Source organism: Enhydra lutris, unplaced genomic scaffold (genome assembly GCF_002288905.1).
Source record: "Enhydra lutris kenyoni isolate GAN:26980312 unplaced genomic scaffold, ASM228890v2 scaffoldscaffold77, whole genome shotgun sequence".
Classification (NCBI taxonomy): Eukaryota; Metazoa; Chordata; class Mammalia; order Carnivora; family Mustelidae; genus Enhydra; species Enhydra lutris.
Window position 1 is genome coordinate 6,203,607 of NW_019154161.1, and position 15,056 is coordinate 6,218,662.

The window sequence follows — 15,056 nt, forward strand, 5'->3', positions numbered from 1 at the left end:
GCAGTAGGCTGATGATTTTCTAGGTGCCACATACTAGCCTATGAGTTTTATTCAAATGCATATCCACGTGTATGTGAGAAAGACTGAATTCTTCCAACTCTGCAAGTAAGAAGTACCATCTTCACGGCAGAGGAACAGACTCCTTTAGTGATTTGTCTCTCCGAGTGTTCACACGGCTACAGAGTGGCTGAGCCGGAACTTACCCCAGGCCACAACTCCAGTATCCAGAGTCAAGACCTGCAGCTTCCCAGCCCTGCCTCTCCTGTCTTGCTGTCTGGATTAGAACACCATCATTTACCCATTTTCCTTAAACTTCAGCTCCAGACTCCTGTTTCAGTTCTCCTTTTCATCCGCGCATGTCATCGTTCATCTAGTCCTGTTGTTTCTGCCTTGCCAGTGTCTCATTCCCATTACCCCTGTATCCCACTGCCCGCATCACCAGTGATACTGGTCATCTTCCTCTGCCCAGGATGAGCCCCATATGGTAAAGGAGTATCTTTAAACCCAAGCACCTGATACATGGTAGAATTCCAGTGAATGTGTGCAGTCTTCCCAGCTAGAATGTCAGCTGCTCGAGCGCCGTCCTTGTCTGCCCCGATCACCACTGTGTCCCAACCGGCCCAGTGTGGTCCTTAGCATGTAACTGACTAAGCGAACACATGGCGGACAAAAACCATTGTGCTCTGTAGCTGGTATCGAAGATCCCAGGATCTAGATATCAGCAGGCTGAATTTACTTCGGTCCCAGTTTCCCATTGATGTATGTATTGGGTTCCCATGTTGTGCCCTGAGCAGACTAAAATCCCAGGCCTCATAGAGCTCCAATTATCATGGGCACAGAGAGATAGTAAATGAGACAAACAGATTGTAGCTTTGGTGATAAGTTCATGGGGAAAGATGAAGGAGGGACGATGCTTTGGGAGGGCTGTCAGAGGGACTTGCAATTGTAAGTAGGATTATCAGGGATGACTTCAGTGAACAGGTGGTGATTTCACTCAAAAGGTGCTAAGTAGAGACCCAAAGGAAGTGAGAAGCCCATTTCACTGGGGAAAGGGAGCAACAGAGAAGGCCCCAAGGCAGGGGGCAGGACTGACTGGTCTATGTGAACAACAGTAAGGAGGCCAGAGTGGTGGAGCCCAATGAGAAAGAGGAAAGATAAATGGGAAATTGGGTATTAGGAGGTCAGATAGTGTGGCATCTTTTGGCTATTGATAGGACTTTGGTGAAGGTTTTGAGCGAGGTGAAGTTCTTGGCCAGAGGAGTGACATACCTTTCTTGTCTTTTTAAAAGATCATTCTAGGGGCGTCTGGTGGCTCAGTGGGTTAAAGCCTCTGCCTTCAGCTCAGGTCATGATCCCAGGGTCCTGGGATCGAGCCCTGCATCGGGCTCTCTGCTCAGCGGGGAGCCTGCTTCCTCCTCTCTCTCTGCCTGCCTCTCTGCCTACTTGTGATCTCTGTCTGTCAAATAAATTTTAAATATCTTAAAAAAAAATAAAAAATGAAAGATCATTCTAGCTGGGGTGCCTGGGTGGCTCAGTTGGTTGAGTGTCTGACTCTTGATTTCAGCTCAGGTCATGATCTCAAGGTTGTGAGGTTGGGCCCTGCACGGGGTTCTGCACTCAGTGAAGAGTCTGCTTGAGATTCTCTCTGCCTCTGCCCCTTCCCCTGTGCACATGCACTCTCGTGCGCTCTCTCACATAAATAAATAAACCTAAAAAAAAAAAAAGTGCATCCCAACTGCTGTGTAGGAAGTAGATTGTAGGGGAACAGGAACAGAAGCAGAGAAACCAGTTAGGAGTTAACTTCAGTGGTTTAGGCAAGAGATGATGGTGGTTTGGACCATTACAGTAGTGAGAGAATTGGTCGGATTCTGGCTAGCATTTGAAGGTTTTTGCTGATGGTTGGATGTGGTGTATGAAGAAGAGGGAAAAAAATCAAAGAGCACATCAAAACATGTGGCTTGGGGCGCCTGGATGGCTCAGAGGGTTGAGCCTCTGCCTTGGGCTTGGGTCATGATCTCAGGGTCCTGGGATCGAGCCCCGCATTGGGCTCTCTGCTCGACGGGGAGCTTGCTCCCCCTCTCCCCCTGCCTGCCTCCCTGCCTACTTGTGATCTCTCTCTGTCAAATAAACAAATAAAATCTTTAAAAAAAACAAACATGTGGCTTGCTTGTTTGAAAAGACAAATCGGGTGCTTGGTTTGGGGCATGTTAATTTTGAGACATCTTCTAGACAGCCAAGTGGGTGTGTCGAGTTGGCCTCGAGTCATCGGCGTATGGATCCAGTTTGACGTCCCGAGGCTGGATGGGTTCAGCAAGGAAGGGAATGAGTAGAGAGAGAGAGAGAGAGAGACTTCATGCACTGAAACTTGAGGCAGCCCTGGCTTTTGGAGGTCGGGGATATGAGAAGGAACCACAAGGAAATTCTGTGTAAACTGGAAAGCCATGCAGGCAAGCCAGGCAGAGGACACACGAGTGTGTTAGCACTGCTTCTGTAAAGTGTGGGTCCAGAGGAGCCGTATCAGCCTCACTTAGGAACTTGCTCGAAACACAGAGTCTTGGGCTCCACTGCAGAGCTGCTGAATTAGCATCTTTGGGGCTGGGCTCTGCGGTCTGTTTCAGCCATCTGTCATGGTGATTTTTGAGTAGGTTAAGTTTCTGGAGCACCGTCCTAGAGGGTCCTGAGGGGCTGGGTTTCAATGGCAGTGGTCTGGAGGACACTGTTACACACCTCAGTCCTCCCCGTAGGCCGTCCATAGGCGGCCCAGTCTTGCACACTTGTTTCAGAGGGCAGTCCCTCGTGCAGGAGGGCAGTGTGCAAACTGTGGGAGACTGGGAGGCGCTGGCCGGGGCAGGCTGTGCAGAGTTCTGGGACTGGATGGTTAAGGGCAAAGTGGAGACGTGAGCTCCCGAAGCCATCCAATGTAGGGAGTGTCTTGGAATGGGCCCCTTTGGGTGCTTTTTTCCTGTTTATCTGAACCTTCCCTGTGGCTTGGGTCTCAGGAGGAAGTGGGTCAGGCAAAGAGGGGAAAGGAGGGAACTCGCGGTCCATGTGTTTGTGCTGCCTACTGACTGGTTCCGGGCTGGTTCCAAGAGTTTGGGTCTTCTCTCTGCCTCAAGCCCGGTGATGGAATTTGTTAAACGTGCCCGATGTGCCCGGCCCTTGCAAAATGGAGAACATGAATAAAGGAAGAAGGCCCCATTCCCTTGATGATTTAGCGATCTCTCTCCCCCCCTCCCCCTTTTGAAGATTTATTTCAGAGAGAGAGAGATAGCACACGTGTGAGCGAGGGGCAGGGCAGAGGGAGACAGAATCTTGAAGCAGACTCCCCCGCTGAGTTCGGAGCCCATCATGGAGCTTGATTCCGGGACCCTGAGATTGTGACCTGAGCCAAAATCAAGAACCCGCTGCTTAACCAACAGCACCCCCCACCCCAGGTGTCCCGATGATTTAGAGATCTTAACAGGGCAGCTGTGTTAGAGGTGGCAAGCCAGCAACTTAAACAAAGTGGTTCTGGGTCCCAGAGTGACTAATTTAATCTGGTGGCGGCAGGAGAAGGTCTCCCTTAGAAGAGCTTTTGAACTCCAGTCCATGGGTGTAATGTAGAGGGTTCATGAACTTGAGTGGGGAAAAAGTAAACACTCGTTGAACTAAAAAATTGCATTTCCTTTCATTATGAATGCAGGCAACAAACCACAGTAGTTATCATCAGAATCCGTGACTCTGTTATCCATGTAAACCATAGATATTTTTATATTATAGTTGGTGCAGATGTTTTAAAATGTTACTTACGCTCATCACTATCTTGAAAATATAGTAGTTAATTAATTCTTGATATTTCCATGTGTAAAAAGAAGCACATCCCTGGTGTCTTATTATTTTTGAACGTTGTATTCTAGTATAATTAGGCTTTAAAATAATCCTGTGTGTTCTGTTTTCTACATTTATAGCGTTCTTCTGAGTAAGAGTCTGTAAGTCAGGACAGAACAGAAAAGATCACAAACTGATTTAGAAGACCTTTGCTAATCTGTATCTTGATTTATAGAATCCTTGAGGACTGAGATTTTTAAAGGTGTTTATTATTATTATTATTATTATTATTATTATTATTATTTTAGTAATCTCTGCACCCAGCGAGGTAGCACACTCCTAACTGAGCCAGCCAGGCGCCCCGAGGACAGGATGTTTGATTGTTCTTATTTCTGCGGTGCTCGGATTATCACGTTAGTAAAGCGTTCACAGTCCAGAGTCCCCTTCACAAAACACAGGTCTCGTGTCTGTGGCATTTGCACCCTGCCGCAGGGCCCTATGTCTCCCTGCGACACTTCTGCTGCTAGGCCCTCCCCGCAGAAACTCTCAGACTGTCTGCAGCCGTCTGCAGTGTTCTTGACTCTGTGGACCGTGAGTCTCTCCGGAGCAAGGACTATGCATACAGCGACTCAGTAAGCGTCCTCCGAGTCGGTGTCCAGAGGGTGTGCACCATACTGGAGACCCAGAACTCTGGGGCCCAGAGGAAAGGCCTGCATAAAGTCAAGTTCCCTTCTTGAGCCCACAGGTCCCTGGAGCATGGGAACCAACCAGGCTGTGGAGCGTGAAGGTGGAGGCAGGTCCTTCCCTCTGAGCCCAGGGAGCCATCCCGACACTCCTCGTCAGAGCTTGGAGAACCTCAAGAGTGAAGGAGGCCTGGATCTTCTGCTTCTCCGGCTTGAGAAGATCAAAGGAGAAATGAAATCACTGCCACCCTGGGAAAACCTAGGAGAGGTGACCATGGAGACTTGGACCTCCAGGCCTGGGGAGAGAGGTGCGAGTTCAGGAAGGGTGAGCAGTGGGGGAGGATCGGAGCCGGGCGTGGAGAGAGGAAGAGTGAGGTGCAGGAGAACAATCCAGTGTGTGCAGCGGCAGACACTGCTGGGGTCCGCGAGCCCAGGCGGGAGCCCCCTCTTCTCATGGCTTCTTTCTCCTCCTACAGCTCTCTACTCTCAAGCCTCAGCCCTTTCTCAGGATGGAGAGGACAAGACCGAATTTCAGGTGGGTTGAGATCTCTTCTCCAGAAATGACACGCCAGGCATCAGAGCATAAAAACATCCCCTCCGTTGGTAAAAGGGAACAGAGAAAACAATGTATTGGGCGAGTAATGACATTGCTCATTGCGTGTATCCACGAAGTAGCCACGTGAGAGAGGTGATGGGATCGAGGGTTAGAAAGAAAGAAATGAGCGAGGAATCCTGGATTTGAACCCAGGTCAGCGTGGCTGTCGTTTGCCGTTCTGCTCTACATGTTCCTGCCCGTCGATAAGCATTTCCTCTAAGGGCCCGAGCCTAAACGAAGCAGAGAGTTGACTCCAGATAATGAATCCTTCTCTGCCTGAGTTTCTCTCCTCCGTGGGACCTTTCTCTGATTCATTTACAGATGTTATATTCTCCAGATGATACACCCTACCAAAAAGTACCCCATGGACCAGGTTAAAAGAGAGCATATTAGAGGAAAAGACATTTCGTCTATGACAAAATTATAAATTACAGTATCTTTATTTTTGGAAGAGGGGTTCAAATGCCCAAGCATTCTTATTCAGGAAGGAAGAAAAGAAGAAACACAAACGGCCAATAATTATATGAAAAGACGATCAACCTCTAGTAGTCAAAGCAGTACAGATTAAAACAAGGTAGGATTTTTTTTTTTTTTTTTTTAAACAAATGACCAAAGATTGGAAAGATCAGCATTCACTGTGAGCCCGATGGACAAACGGGTACATGCACACAATCGCAAGGCACGTTTGTAGCCTTTCTGGAAGTTCTGCGTACGCCTGCTCCAATATTCCCCACTCTCCAAGTTCATTCTAAATCAGAGCACGTGTCCGCACAATGATCATTTCAGTGTTGTTCATAACAGCAAAGAAAGACAAAAAATGTCGTGGAGTGAACTCCATGTCATTTGTTGGATTGATACTGGATTGCTGGAATATTACGGTTTCGTTTGTTTTCATGTGGATTTTCTGCTGCTGTCCAGGGAGATAAAGTGGATGAAACTATTAGGACATAGAAAGATGCGCACACGCTCGCACTTTCTGTCTTTTTCACGCACGCACACGCACACGGTAGATACATGCATATGCGTTAACTTTTCCTTTAAGTCGAAAGAAAAAGAAATCAAAGCAGTTGTAAATTTAAGTACATATTTTTTTCAGCACATGCGAGATTATTTTATAAAGCTTTCTTTTTTTATGAAAAGACATGGAAAATTTGGAAACTTTGAGTCACTCTTTTAGAATATGCTTTAATTTCATATTATTGATGAAATTCTTGCTCTGAGGGCTGAGGAAATGAACACTTCATGGGGACGCCTGGGTGGCTCAGTCAGTTAAGTGTCTGGCTTCGGCTCAGGTCATGATCCCAGGGTCCTGGGATCAAGTCCCGCATGGGGCTCCTTGCTCAGCAGGAGTCTGCTGCTCCATCTCCCTCTGCCCCTGCTCACTCGCTCTCTCTCTTTTGTGCACTCTCTCTCTATAATAAATAAATAAAATCTTAAAAAACAAAACAAAAGGGGCACCTGGGTGGCTCAGTGGTTTAAGCCTCTGCCTTCGGCTCAAGTCATGATCTCAGGGTTCTGGGAACAAGCCCTGCATCAGGCTCTCTGCTCAGCAGGGAGCCTGCTTCCCTCTCTCTCTCTGCCTGCCTCTCTGCCTACTTATGATCTCTCTCTGTCAAATAAATAAATTCTTAAAAAACAAACAAACAAAACAAAACACTTCTTTACTTCCCACCATCTCCCGATGTGATGCTGTTGTTACTCTCATTACCTTCTGATCTGTCCCCACTGATTCCCACAGTGAGCTTGTCTCACTTCTGTGTCTAGAGGTCATTGTCACTTGTCCTTTTTACCAGTTTCTTCCTTACTGGCTTCATGTTGATTTCTCTGTTGGTTGCCTTAATGTCACTCCACAGTTTGCTTTTCCCAGAGAACACCTGTGGAGGCTGCACGCACCGAGCATCCCCATGCCAGAAAACGTCTGTTGCCTGTATGCGCAAACAGCAGAGTGCCTCCGCCGGACATTCATCATTCATAGCTTGAGAGCTGGCATTCATGCTTGGGCTGGTGTTTTTCTCACGGCTTCTACGTTCATGTTCCGGCGAGCGGAGTTTGTTCAGGCTTACTAGTCACTTCAGCAGTTTTTCCCCTAAGATCTGTTGTGTTTATACTTGACAGCATCGTGGCTGAGTGTCACTTCCAAGAGTCACCCCTTACTGCCCTTGCCCTGTCATCTTCTCGCATTAATTCTTTTTCTGCCTGGATGTCTACTGTTATTATTATTTTATTCATTTGGACCTACTGGAGCTCCTGTTATTAAAGGTGTAACTTCTGGATCGATCTTCCCTATCCTTTCACTTTTATTCTCGCCTTTCGAATTTTCCATCATATTCCAGGAGGCTGCTCTGGCCTCCATTCACTGCCTTGGGCTTCAGTGATGTTCATTCTGCCGGTTTGCTCATCTCTTAAGGTTTTTTTTTTTTCCCTATAATCGTAGCAGTGATTTATTTTTATTTTATTTTATGTTATTTTTATTATTTATTTATTTATTAAAGATTTTATTCATTTATTTGACAGACAGAGATCACAAGTAGGCAGAGAGGCAGGCAGAGAGAGAGGAGGAAGCAGGTTCCCCGCCGAGCAGAGAGCCAGATGCGGGGCTCGATCCCAGGACCCTGAGATCATGACCTGAACTGAAGGCAGAGGCCCAACCCACTGAGCCACCCAGGCACCCCTTATTTATTTATTTTTACACCTCTGAGAATTCTGATCAAATTTTTTTGGCAAGATTTCCCCCGCCAAGGCTTTCCCAGTACTAGACATTTTTGCTAATCTGATGGAGGAGGCTGTGTCGCTGAGACCTCCCGTGTATTTTGCAGTTCGTCCCATGGTCGGTGTGTGATGAGCTCTTCCTTATGTTTGCTGCTGTTGTATTTTTCGTTTGCGAATTGCTTAGGAAAGGCTTTCACCCATTTGCATTAATTAATGAAAGGAGCTCTTTCAAGAGTAGGGCTGTTAACTCACCCATCCGAAGTGTAAATGGTTACTTTCTTTCAGTCCTGACTTTGGGAATGGTGAGTTGACCATAAAGAAGTGTAACATTTTCACCTCGTTAAATGATTGGTTAGTTCCCTTTTGAACATCTGGTTCGTTCGGTACCTAGCTCCCAAAGGCCATATGTGTTCTAAGCTTAACCCAAAAGACACGTAAATGGGTTTTTATTTAGATTAAAAACGTTTTAATCTCTAATATGGCTGTAACTTGGTTTTGTAAGTGGTATAAGGTTTGCAGTTTCATTCTCTTCAATATGGATAGCCAATCATGACGATGCCGTTTATTATCTTTCTCATTCATATGCAAGTCGACTAAAGTACTGCTTTTATCATTTATATATTTTGTATATATTTCTACATGTACACGTTTATATATTTAATAGGTGTATATATTATACATTTGGAAGAAGGAAAGCATTGTTGACTTCGCTTTCCTTTTACGGGACTGTTCCTGCATTCTGTGCTCCGGTCTCCTGAGTTACTTGGACGTCTATGAATTGTTTTGCCACTTATATTGAACATTGAACTTTCAAAGTTGAGAAGTTATTTTTTCTTCCTTTCCCTACTCATTCAGCATACATTTGTTGGACACCTACTGTGGGCCAAACATTATTCTAAGCCCTCGTGATGTATCCGAGAGCAAAACAGATAGAACGCTCCTGCTTTTGTGGGGCTGGCGTTCTAGAAGGGGGAGACAGGTAGCAGACAGGTTAAAAACAAGATCATTGCTCTCAAGTGTCTTAAGGGGCATAGGCGGGTGAATTGAGAGAAGGTTTCTGCAGTCATCTAAGCAAACGACAGTGACGAGTCAGATTAGAGAGGCGGAAGTAATGATAGGGAGAAGCAGATTTGAAGTCTACTTTGAAATAATAATTGGCAGATTTTTTTTTAATGAATTAGAGTAAGAAATAAGGAAAAGGAAAGAATCAAGGATGCCTTGAAGGTCGACGGTGCTTGTGTTTACCTACATCAAGGAGGTTAGAAGAGGACTATTTGGGAGGGGAGACTCACTTCTGATTGGGCTGTTTCTGCTTCATGATACCTTTTAGACACCCAGGTGATAGTTGGAGTTGGCAGGGCTTAGTGTAGACAGCAGGACTGGGTATAAAAATTTGGGAGTTAATGGCAGTCCACGTCAATTTAATTAATTGTCAGACGGATTGCCTCTGGCTCAAGCTTTCTCCCCACCGTTACACTTCCTCTAGTCTTGGGATTAATCAAGGATTCTGCTCAGAAATGTGCTCTCTCAAGTGGCACTCCTTTTCCAAAATCAGGAGGTGGGTTCCTCTGGTCTGGCCCCTCTGACCTCATTGGGACGATAGGATAGCAGAGTCGTTTCCACATGAAGAAGCGAGGTTGCCTGGGTCTAGTCCTCACTCACTGCTTCTTAGATATATGGTCTTTGATGAATAATGTTGCCTTTCTGAGACCCCAGGTTTCTCACCAGTGGCACTAGTCACTACCTTGTGGGTAGTTACTGGTAATAGAGCAGACGAGAGAACATTCCCAACACTCCAGAAAGCTCTCAGTCTCCATGAGTTCTCAGGATTAAGTGAGGTCAGTCATACACAAATACTTGGGCTAGAGGGACGCCTAGATGGTTCAGTCCAATAAGCATCTGCCTTAGGGTCAGGTCATGATCATGGGGTGGAGGGTGGAGTCTGGCATCCGGTGTCCTGCTCAGCGGGGATCCTGCTTTTCCCTCTGCCTGCCGCTCCCTCTGCTTGTGCACTCTCTCTCTCTCTCTGAAAGATAAATAAATAAATCTTTAAGGAACATTGTTAAGCTAGAGCCTGCCTTACAGTAATTTTTCTGTAAATATAAGCTATAATATCATCTGCTTTATAGACTCGTTACAGATCTCCTGGTGATACACATTTTGGCCCTCACAGGACATTGTGAAGGCTTAGTGGCTCTGGAACTAGACTGGGTATACAGCTAGAACTAGACCTCTGTCTGTTACTTCACCTGCTGGTTCAGGGGTCCCTGAGACCACCCCCATGTTCAGAGATTTGCCGGACCCAAGGAGCTCAGTTTGTAGTTGTAGTCATGGCTACGATAGGTTACAGCAGCACACCTTGTCACCTGGCTTCCTCCAGACTTCACCCCACAGGGCTTTTCCCTTTGCTGATTTTGCTTTGTTTTTGTTTTTGTTTTTAGCCACACCAAGTCTTAGTTGATGTAGATGTTTCAAAGTATTACACTCGTGACTGTTTCGAAAATACAGTAGTTGATTCATTCTTGATATTTAATGTGTACAAAGAAGCACACCCTTTGTGTTTTATTATTTTTGAACATTGTATTCCCATATAATTAGCCTTTAAAACAATCCTTTGTGTTTTATTTTCCGCATTTACAACATTGTTCTGCGTTAGCGTCCATAGTTATCACCAGACTGCCAAATCAGTCCACGGAACAGAAGGGGTCACAGACTCTGATTTCGAAGACCATTGCTGACCTGTGTCTTGATTTATAGACTCCTTGAGGACAGGGTTTTTTCAAGTTTTTATTATTATTATTATTATTATTATTACTATTACTATTATTTGGTAATCTCTACACCCAGCATGGGGCTCGAACTCACAACCCCGAGATCAAGAGTAGCATGCTCTTCTACTGAGTCAGCCAGGCTCCCTGAGGACAGGGTTTTTAATCACTGTGATTTCTGCAGTGCTCAGAGTATCACATTAGTAAAGCGTTCACACTCCAGTTCTCCTTCACAAAAACCCTTGGGGCTCAGTTCATACCTGGGGATGACACAGCGTGATTCGTAGGGCCTCAGCAGGTTGGGGACACAGTTGCATAAACATGCCTCGGTTGCTTCTGTTCAACACGGACGCAGAGGCCCGTGTAAGACGTGTGTGTGGAGGGGGTGGGGGGCTAGGGGAGCAAAGAGCAGGATTTGCCCAGCCACTGGGGGAGGGAGGGACGAGGGACTGGTTGGTGAAGACCAATCGTTCGGGCAGAGAAGGGGATTTGGGGATGTGTGCAGATACATGCACGCGAACATTACGCACTGTTGGCACAGTCGTCGTGGAGGAGAAGTTGGTATTCTCCTAAGTTAAATGAACCAACCATATGAAGCATGGTAGTTCCATGGAATTGCCCTCAGAAGTGCTTACCCCGAGCGAAGAGTAGTTAGGGTTCTGTGCTTTGCTCTTGGGATAACATGGAAGATCCGTTGCTTACGATGGACACTATTAGCATCAGACATTAACAAAACTTGGTTTGACCTGCCAGGTGGAGCAGCTTCCTGCTGGCTTGCCTACTCTTCGCAGTGACTCCAAGTTGACTGTTCACCAGGCAGGTGTTGGTGTTAACGGTGTTTCACGTTTTAGGAGCCATTGACCTTCAGGGACGTGGTGGTGGTCTTCACCGAGGAGGAGCTGAGGCTGCTGGACCCCTCCCAGAGGAAGTTGTACCAAGACGTGATGCTGGAGAACTTCAGGAACCTGCTGTCTGTGGGTAAGGGGAATGTCTGGGGAATCGGTGTTATTCTGGGGGGGATCATTGGCACATGGAGGAGTGTTGCAGTAATGTTGGATGTTATCGTTATTGTTAGCAACGACAGCCGTACGTGGAGAGGTGAATTTTCTCTGCAGAAATCTGTTGGGAATTTCTCGCTTGGCAAGTAGATGATGAGATATAGTTTGTTACTAATAGGATCGTGTTCACATTTAGCTTCAAAGGGTGTTACCAGGACCCTCTTCTTTTTTTTCAGACATAAAAGAATTGCCCTGGTAGTTAGGATACACATAGGTGAATTTTGCTCTCGGCTTATTACTGGTCCGAGTCTGAAAGCCTGACTTGGCTTGAGATCCCTGGCCATCTTGTGTTTATCCTCATCTCTGAATTGTCTTTCACCCCACAGGAGACAAGAATGCAAAGGAAATGGAGTATATTCCAGAAAGAGAATTAAAGGGCCTTTCCTACAGAGAGGTCTCCTGCTGGAAAATCTGGGAACAGGTGGCTGGTGAATTAACTGGGAGTCGGAATCATAGAGGAAATCTTCAAGGGAGAAGTTTCCAGTTCTCAGAAGACGCTTCTCACTGCCAAGGGTGGGAAGGAGCCCCTGCCCGGGGTTCACATATTGACAATTTGGTGGGCAGTCTTCAGGGACCCATCGGTTCAGAAAATCGAGTGTTTCCACCATGGAAAGCTGTAAGAGCGGTACCCGCTCAAGATTCTTGGATGAAAGCCTTTGTGAATGAGCCATGGAACAGTCGAGAAAGGTGTAAAAAATTTGACAGGCAAGATATAATATATAAACATGAGGGGGACGGTTATGGCTTCGGCTGGATATCACGTCACAATGACCACAGGTTACCTAAAACAGAGAGACCCTGTGATTGTGGTCAGTGTGGAAAGGACCGCGTTAAAAAGCTGGTACTTCACCATTGCCCTGACCCCCAAGAGCATGACCAGACAAGAAATGAATGTGGAAGTGACTTCAGGGAAGAGTCACGTGTTCCCACTGATCCCAGAGGGCCCTGGAGAGAGAGAAACCACAAAAACGAGTTGGGTCCGGGTTTGAGGCCGACTGGCCACCTTGAGAGACTCCAGAGGCCTCCCTCGGTGGAGAAAGCCTCTAAAAGTTCAGAGCAGGGTGGGGGCCCGAGGCAGAACACGCGCGGGCCCCACCGGCCCCGGGCCCCCGCCGGCGAGATGCCCTACCGGTGCGACGTGTGCGGCAAGGGCTTCCGGTACCAGTCCATCCTCCTCATCCACCAGGGCGTGCACACGGGCAGGAAGCCCTACGCGTGCGAGGAGTGCGGGAAGGCCTTCGGCCGCAGCTCCAACCTGCTGGTGCATCAGAGGGTGCACACGGGCGAGAAGCCATATAAGTGCGCCGAGTGCGGCAAGGGCTTCAGCTACAGCTCGGTGCTGCAGGTGCACCAGCGGCTGCACACGGGCGAGAAGCCCTACGCGTGCAGCGAGTGCGGCAAGGGCTTCTATGCCAGGTCGGCCTTGCACAAGCACCAGCACGCGCACCCCGGGGAGAGGCCCTACAGCTGCGGCCAGTGCGGCAAGGGCTTCGCCTGCAGCTCCCACCTCAGCAGCCACCAGAAGGCGCACGCGGCCCAGAAGCCCTACCAGTGCGACAAGTGTGACAAGGGCTTCAGCTACAACTCGTACCTGCAGGCGCACCAGCGTGTCCACACCGGGCAGCGGCTCTTCGAGTGTGACGTGTGTGGCAAGAGTTTCAGCTACAGCTCGGGGCTGCTCAGGCACCAGCGGCTGCACACGGGCGAGAAGCCCTACAAGTGCGAGTGCGGGAAGGGCTTTGGCCGCAGCTCGGACCTGCACGTGCACCAGCGGGTCCACACCGGCGAGAAGCCCTACAAGTGCGGCGAGTGCGGGAAGGGCTTCCGGCGGAATTCGGACCTGCACAGTCACCAGCGGGTCCACACGGGCGAGCGGCCCTTCGTGTGCGGCGCGTGTGGGAAGGGCTTCATCTACAGCTCCGACCTGCTCATCCATCAGAGGACGCACACGGGCGAGAAGCCCTACAAGTGCGCCGAGTGCGGCAAGGGCTTCAGCTACAGCTCGGGGCTCCTCATCCACCAGAGGGTCCACACTGGCGAGAAGCCCTACAGATGCGCTGAATGCTGCAAGGGCTTCCGCTGCACCTCGAGCCTCTACAAGCATCAGCGGATCCACACGGGCAAGAAGCCCTACACGTGCGACCAGTGCGGCAAAGGCTTCAGTTACGGCTCCAACCTGCGCACCCACCAGCGGCTGCACACGGGCGAGAAGCCCTACACGTGTTACGAATGCGGCAAGGGCTTCCGATATGGCTCGGGGCTCCTGAGTCACAAGAGGGTGCACACCGGGGAGAAGCCCTATAGGTGTGACGTGTGCGGGAAGGGCTACAGTCAGAGCTCCCACCTGCAGGGTCACCAGAGGGTCCACACGGGTGAGAAGCCCTACAGGTGTGGGGAGTGCGGGAAGGGCTTTGGCCGAAGCTCCTGTCTCCACGTGCACCAGAGAGTCCACACCGGCGAGAAACCCTACAAGTGTGGGGAGTGCGGGAAGGGCTTCAGTTACAGCTCAGGCCTGCGGAACCATCAGCGGGTGCACGGCAGCGAGAAACCCGACAAGTAGGCGTGTGTGGGGCTGGCACCCCGAGCTTTGTAGTCGCCCGAGTGCCAGCACGGGAGGAAGCCTTTGGGAACATGGTGTGTAGGGTCGGCCACGGTTGGTGGGAAGGGGGCTGGCCAGGTCATGGTGGCCCTTTCTGAAGGGGAAGCGAAGACCCGGAAGGCTGAGAAACGAAAGAGCACTTAAGTCCCAGGCTTCTGTCCCCAAGTGTCCCCAAGAGTCTGTCGCACAGTGGATTGTCCTCAAGGAAGTAGGACGGGGCCTCAGTAAATATCGTCACTCTCATCAGAGTTAGCCCAGGAAGAAGCTTTTATGAATGATAATGAGTAGGTTGTGAGCATGGATTCCTTGTGGGGTCAGGGGGTGGAAATACCTACAGATGGGATGGGACAGATGTAGGAAAGAGTGCTTACCTTACCAAAACCGATATTGTGTGTACGTCTTAGAAGATGGTTTTTACAAAAAAAAAAAAAAAAAAAAAAAAAAAGTGACATTACCATTGGTTGAGGCCAGTGGCTTTTAGAAGAGCCTGAACAGTTGGAGGGAGGGTGTGGGAGGGCCCCCTTCCCTGCAGGTCTGGATGATGTGTCTCCATCACGCTTTTTATGTCCCGTTGCGGTGAACGTGTTTTATCTCCTAGAGATAAACTGCTCTCCTAGAGAAATACTGAACTGTGGGGCCGTTTCATTTCATCAGGTTGTTTTGTTTTGTGTTTGTTTTTGTTTGTTTTTTTTTTAAGTAGGCTACATGCCCAGCGTGGAGCCCAACATAGGGCTTGAACTCACTCACAGCCCCGAGATCAAGACCTGAGCTGAGATCAAGAGTCGGATGCTCGAGCTACTGAGCCGCCCAGGTGCCCGTCATTTTATTGGGTTTTAA

The 15,056-nt window shown here is 48.5% G+C and overlaps 1 protein-coding gene across 1 annotated transcript in view; it reads left to right on the forward strand.

Moving 5' to 3' along the window:
* LOC111160595 (zinc finger protein 229-like) overlaps nucleotides 1-14,518 on the forward strand; it is a 58,917-nt gene extending 44,399 nt beyond the window's left edge. Inside the window, exons 6-9 of the mRNA XM_022523789.1 lie at nucleotides 4,553-4,798; nucleotides 4,967-5,025; nucleotides 11,414-11,564; nucleotides 11,947-14,518. Of these exons, the coding sequence (XP_022379497.1) occupies nucleotides 4,553-4,798; nucleotides 4,967-5,025; nucleotides 11,414-11,564; nucleotides 11,947-14,180 (2,690 nt within the window). The 3' untranslated portion in view covers nucleotides 14,181-14,518. The remainder of the gene's footprint in view (nucleotides 1-4,552; nucleotides 4,799-4,966; nucleotides 5,026-11,413; nucleotides 11,565-11,946) is intronic.
* Nucleotides 14,519-15,056: the final 538 nt, after the last annotated feature.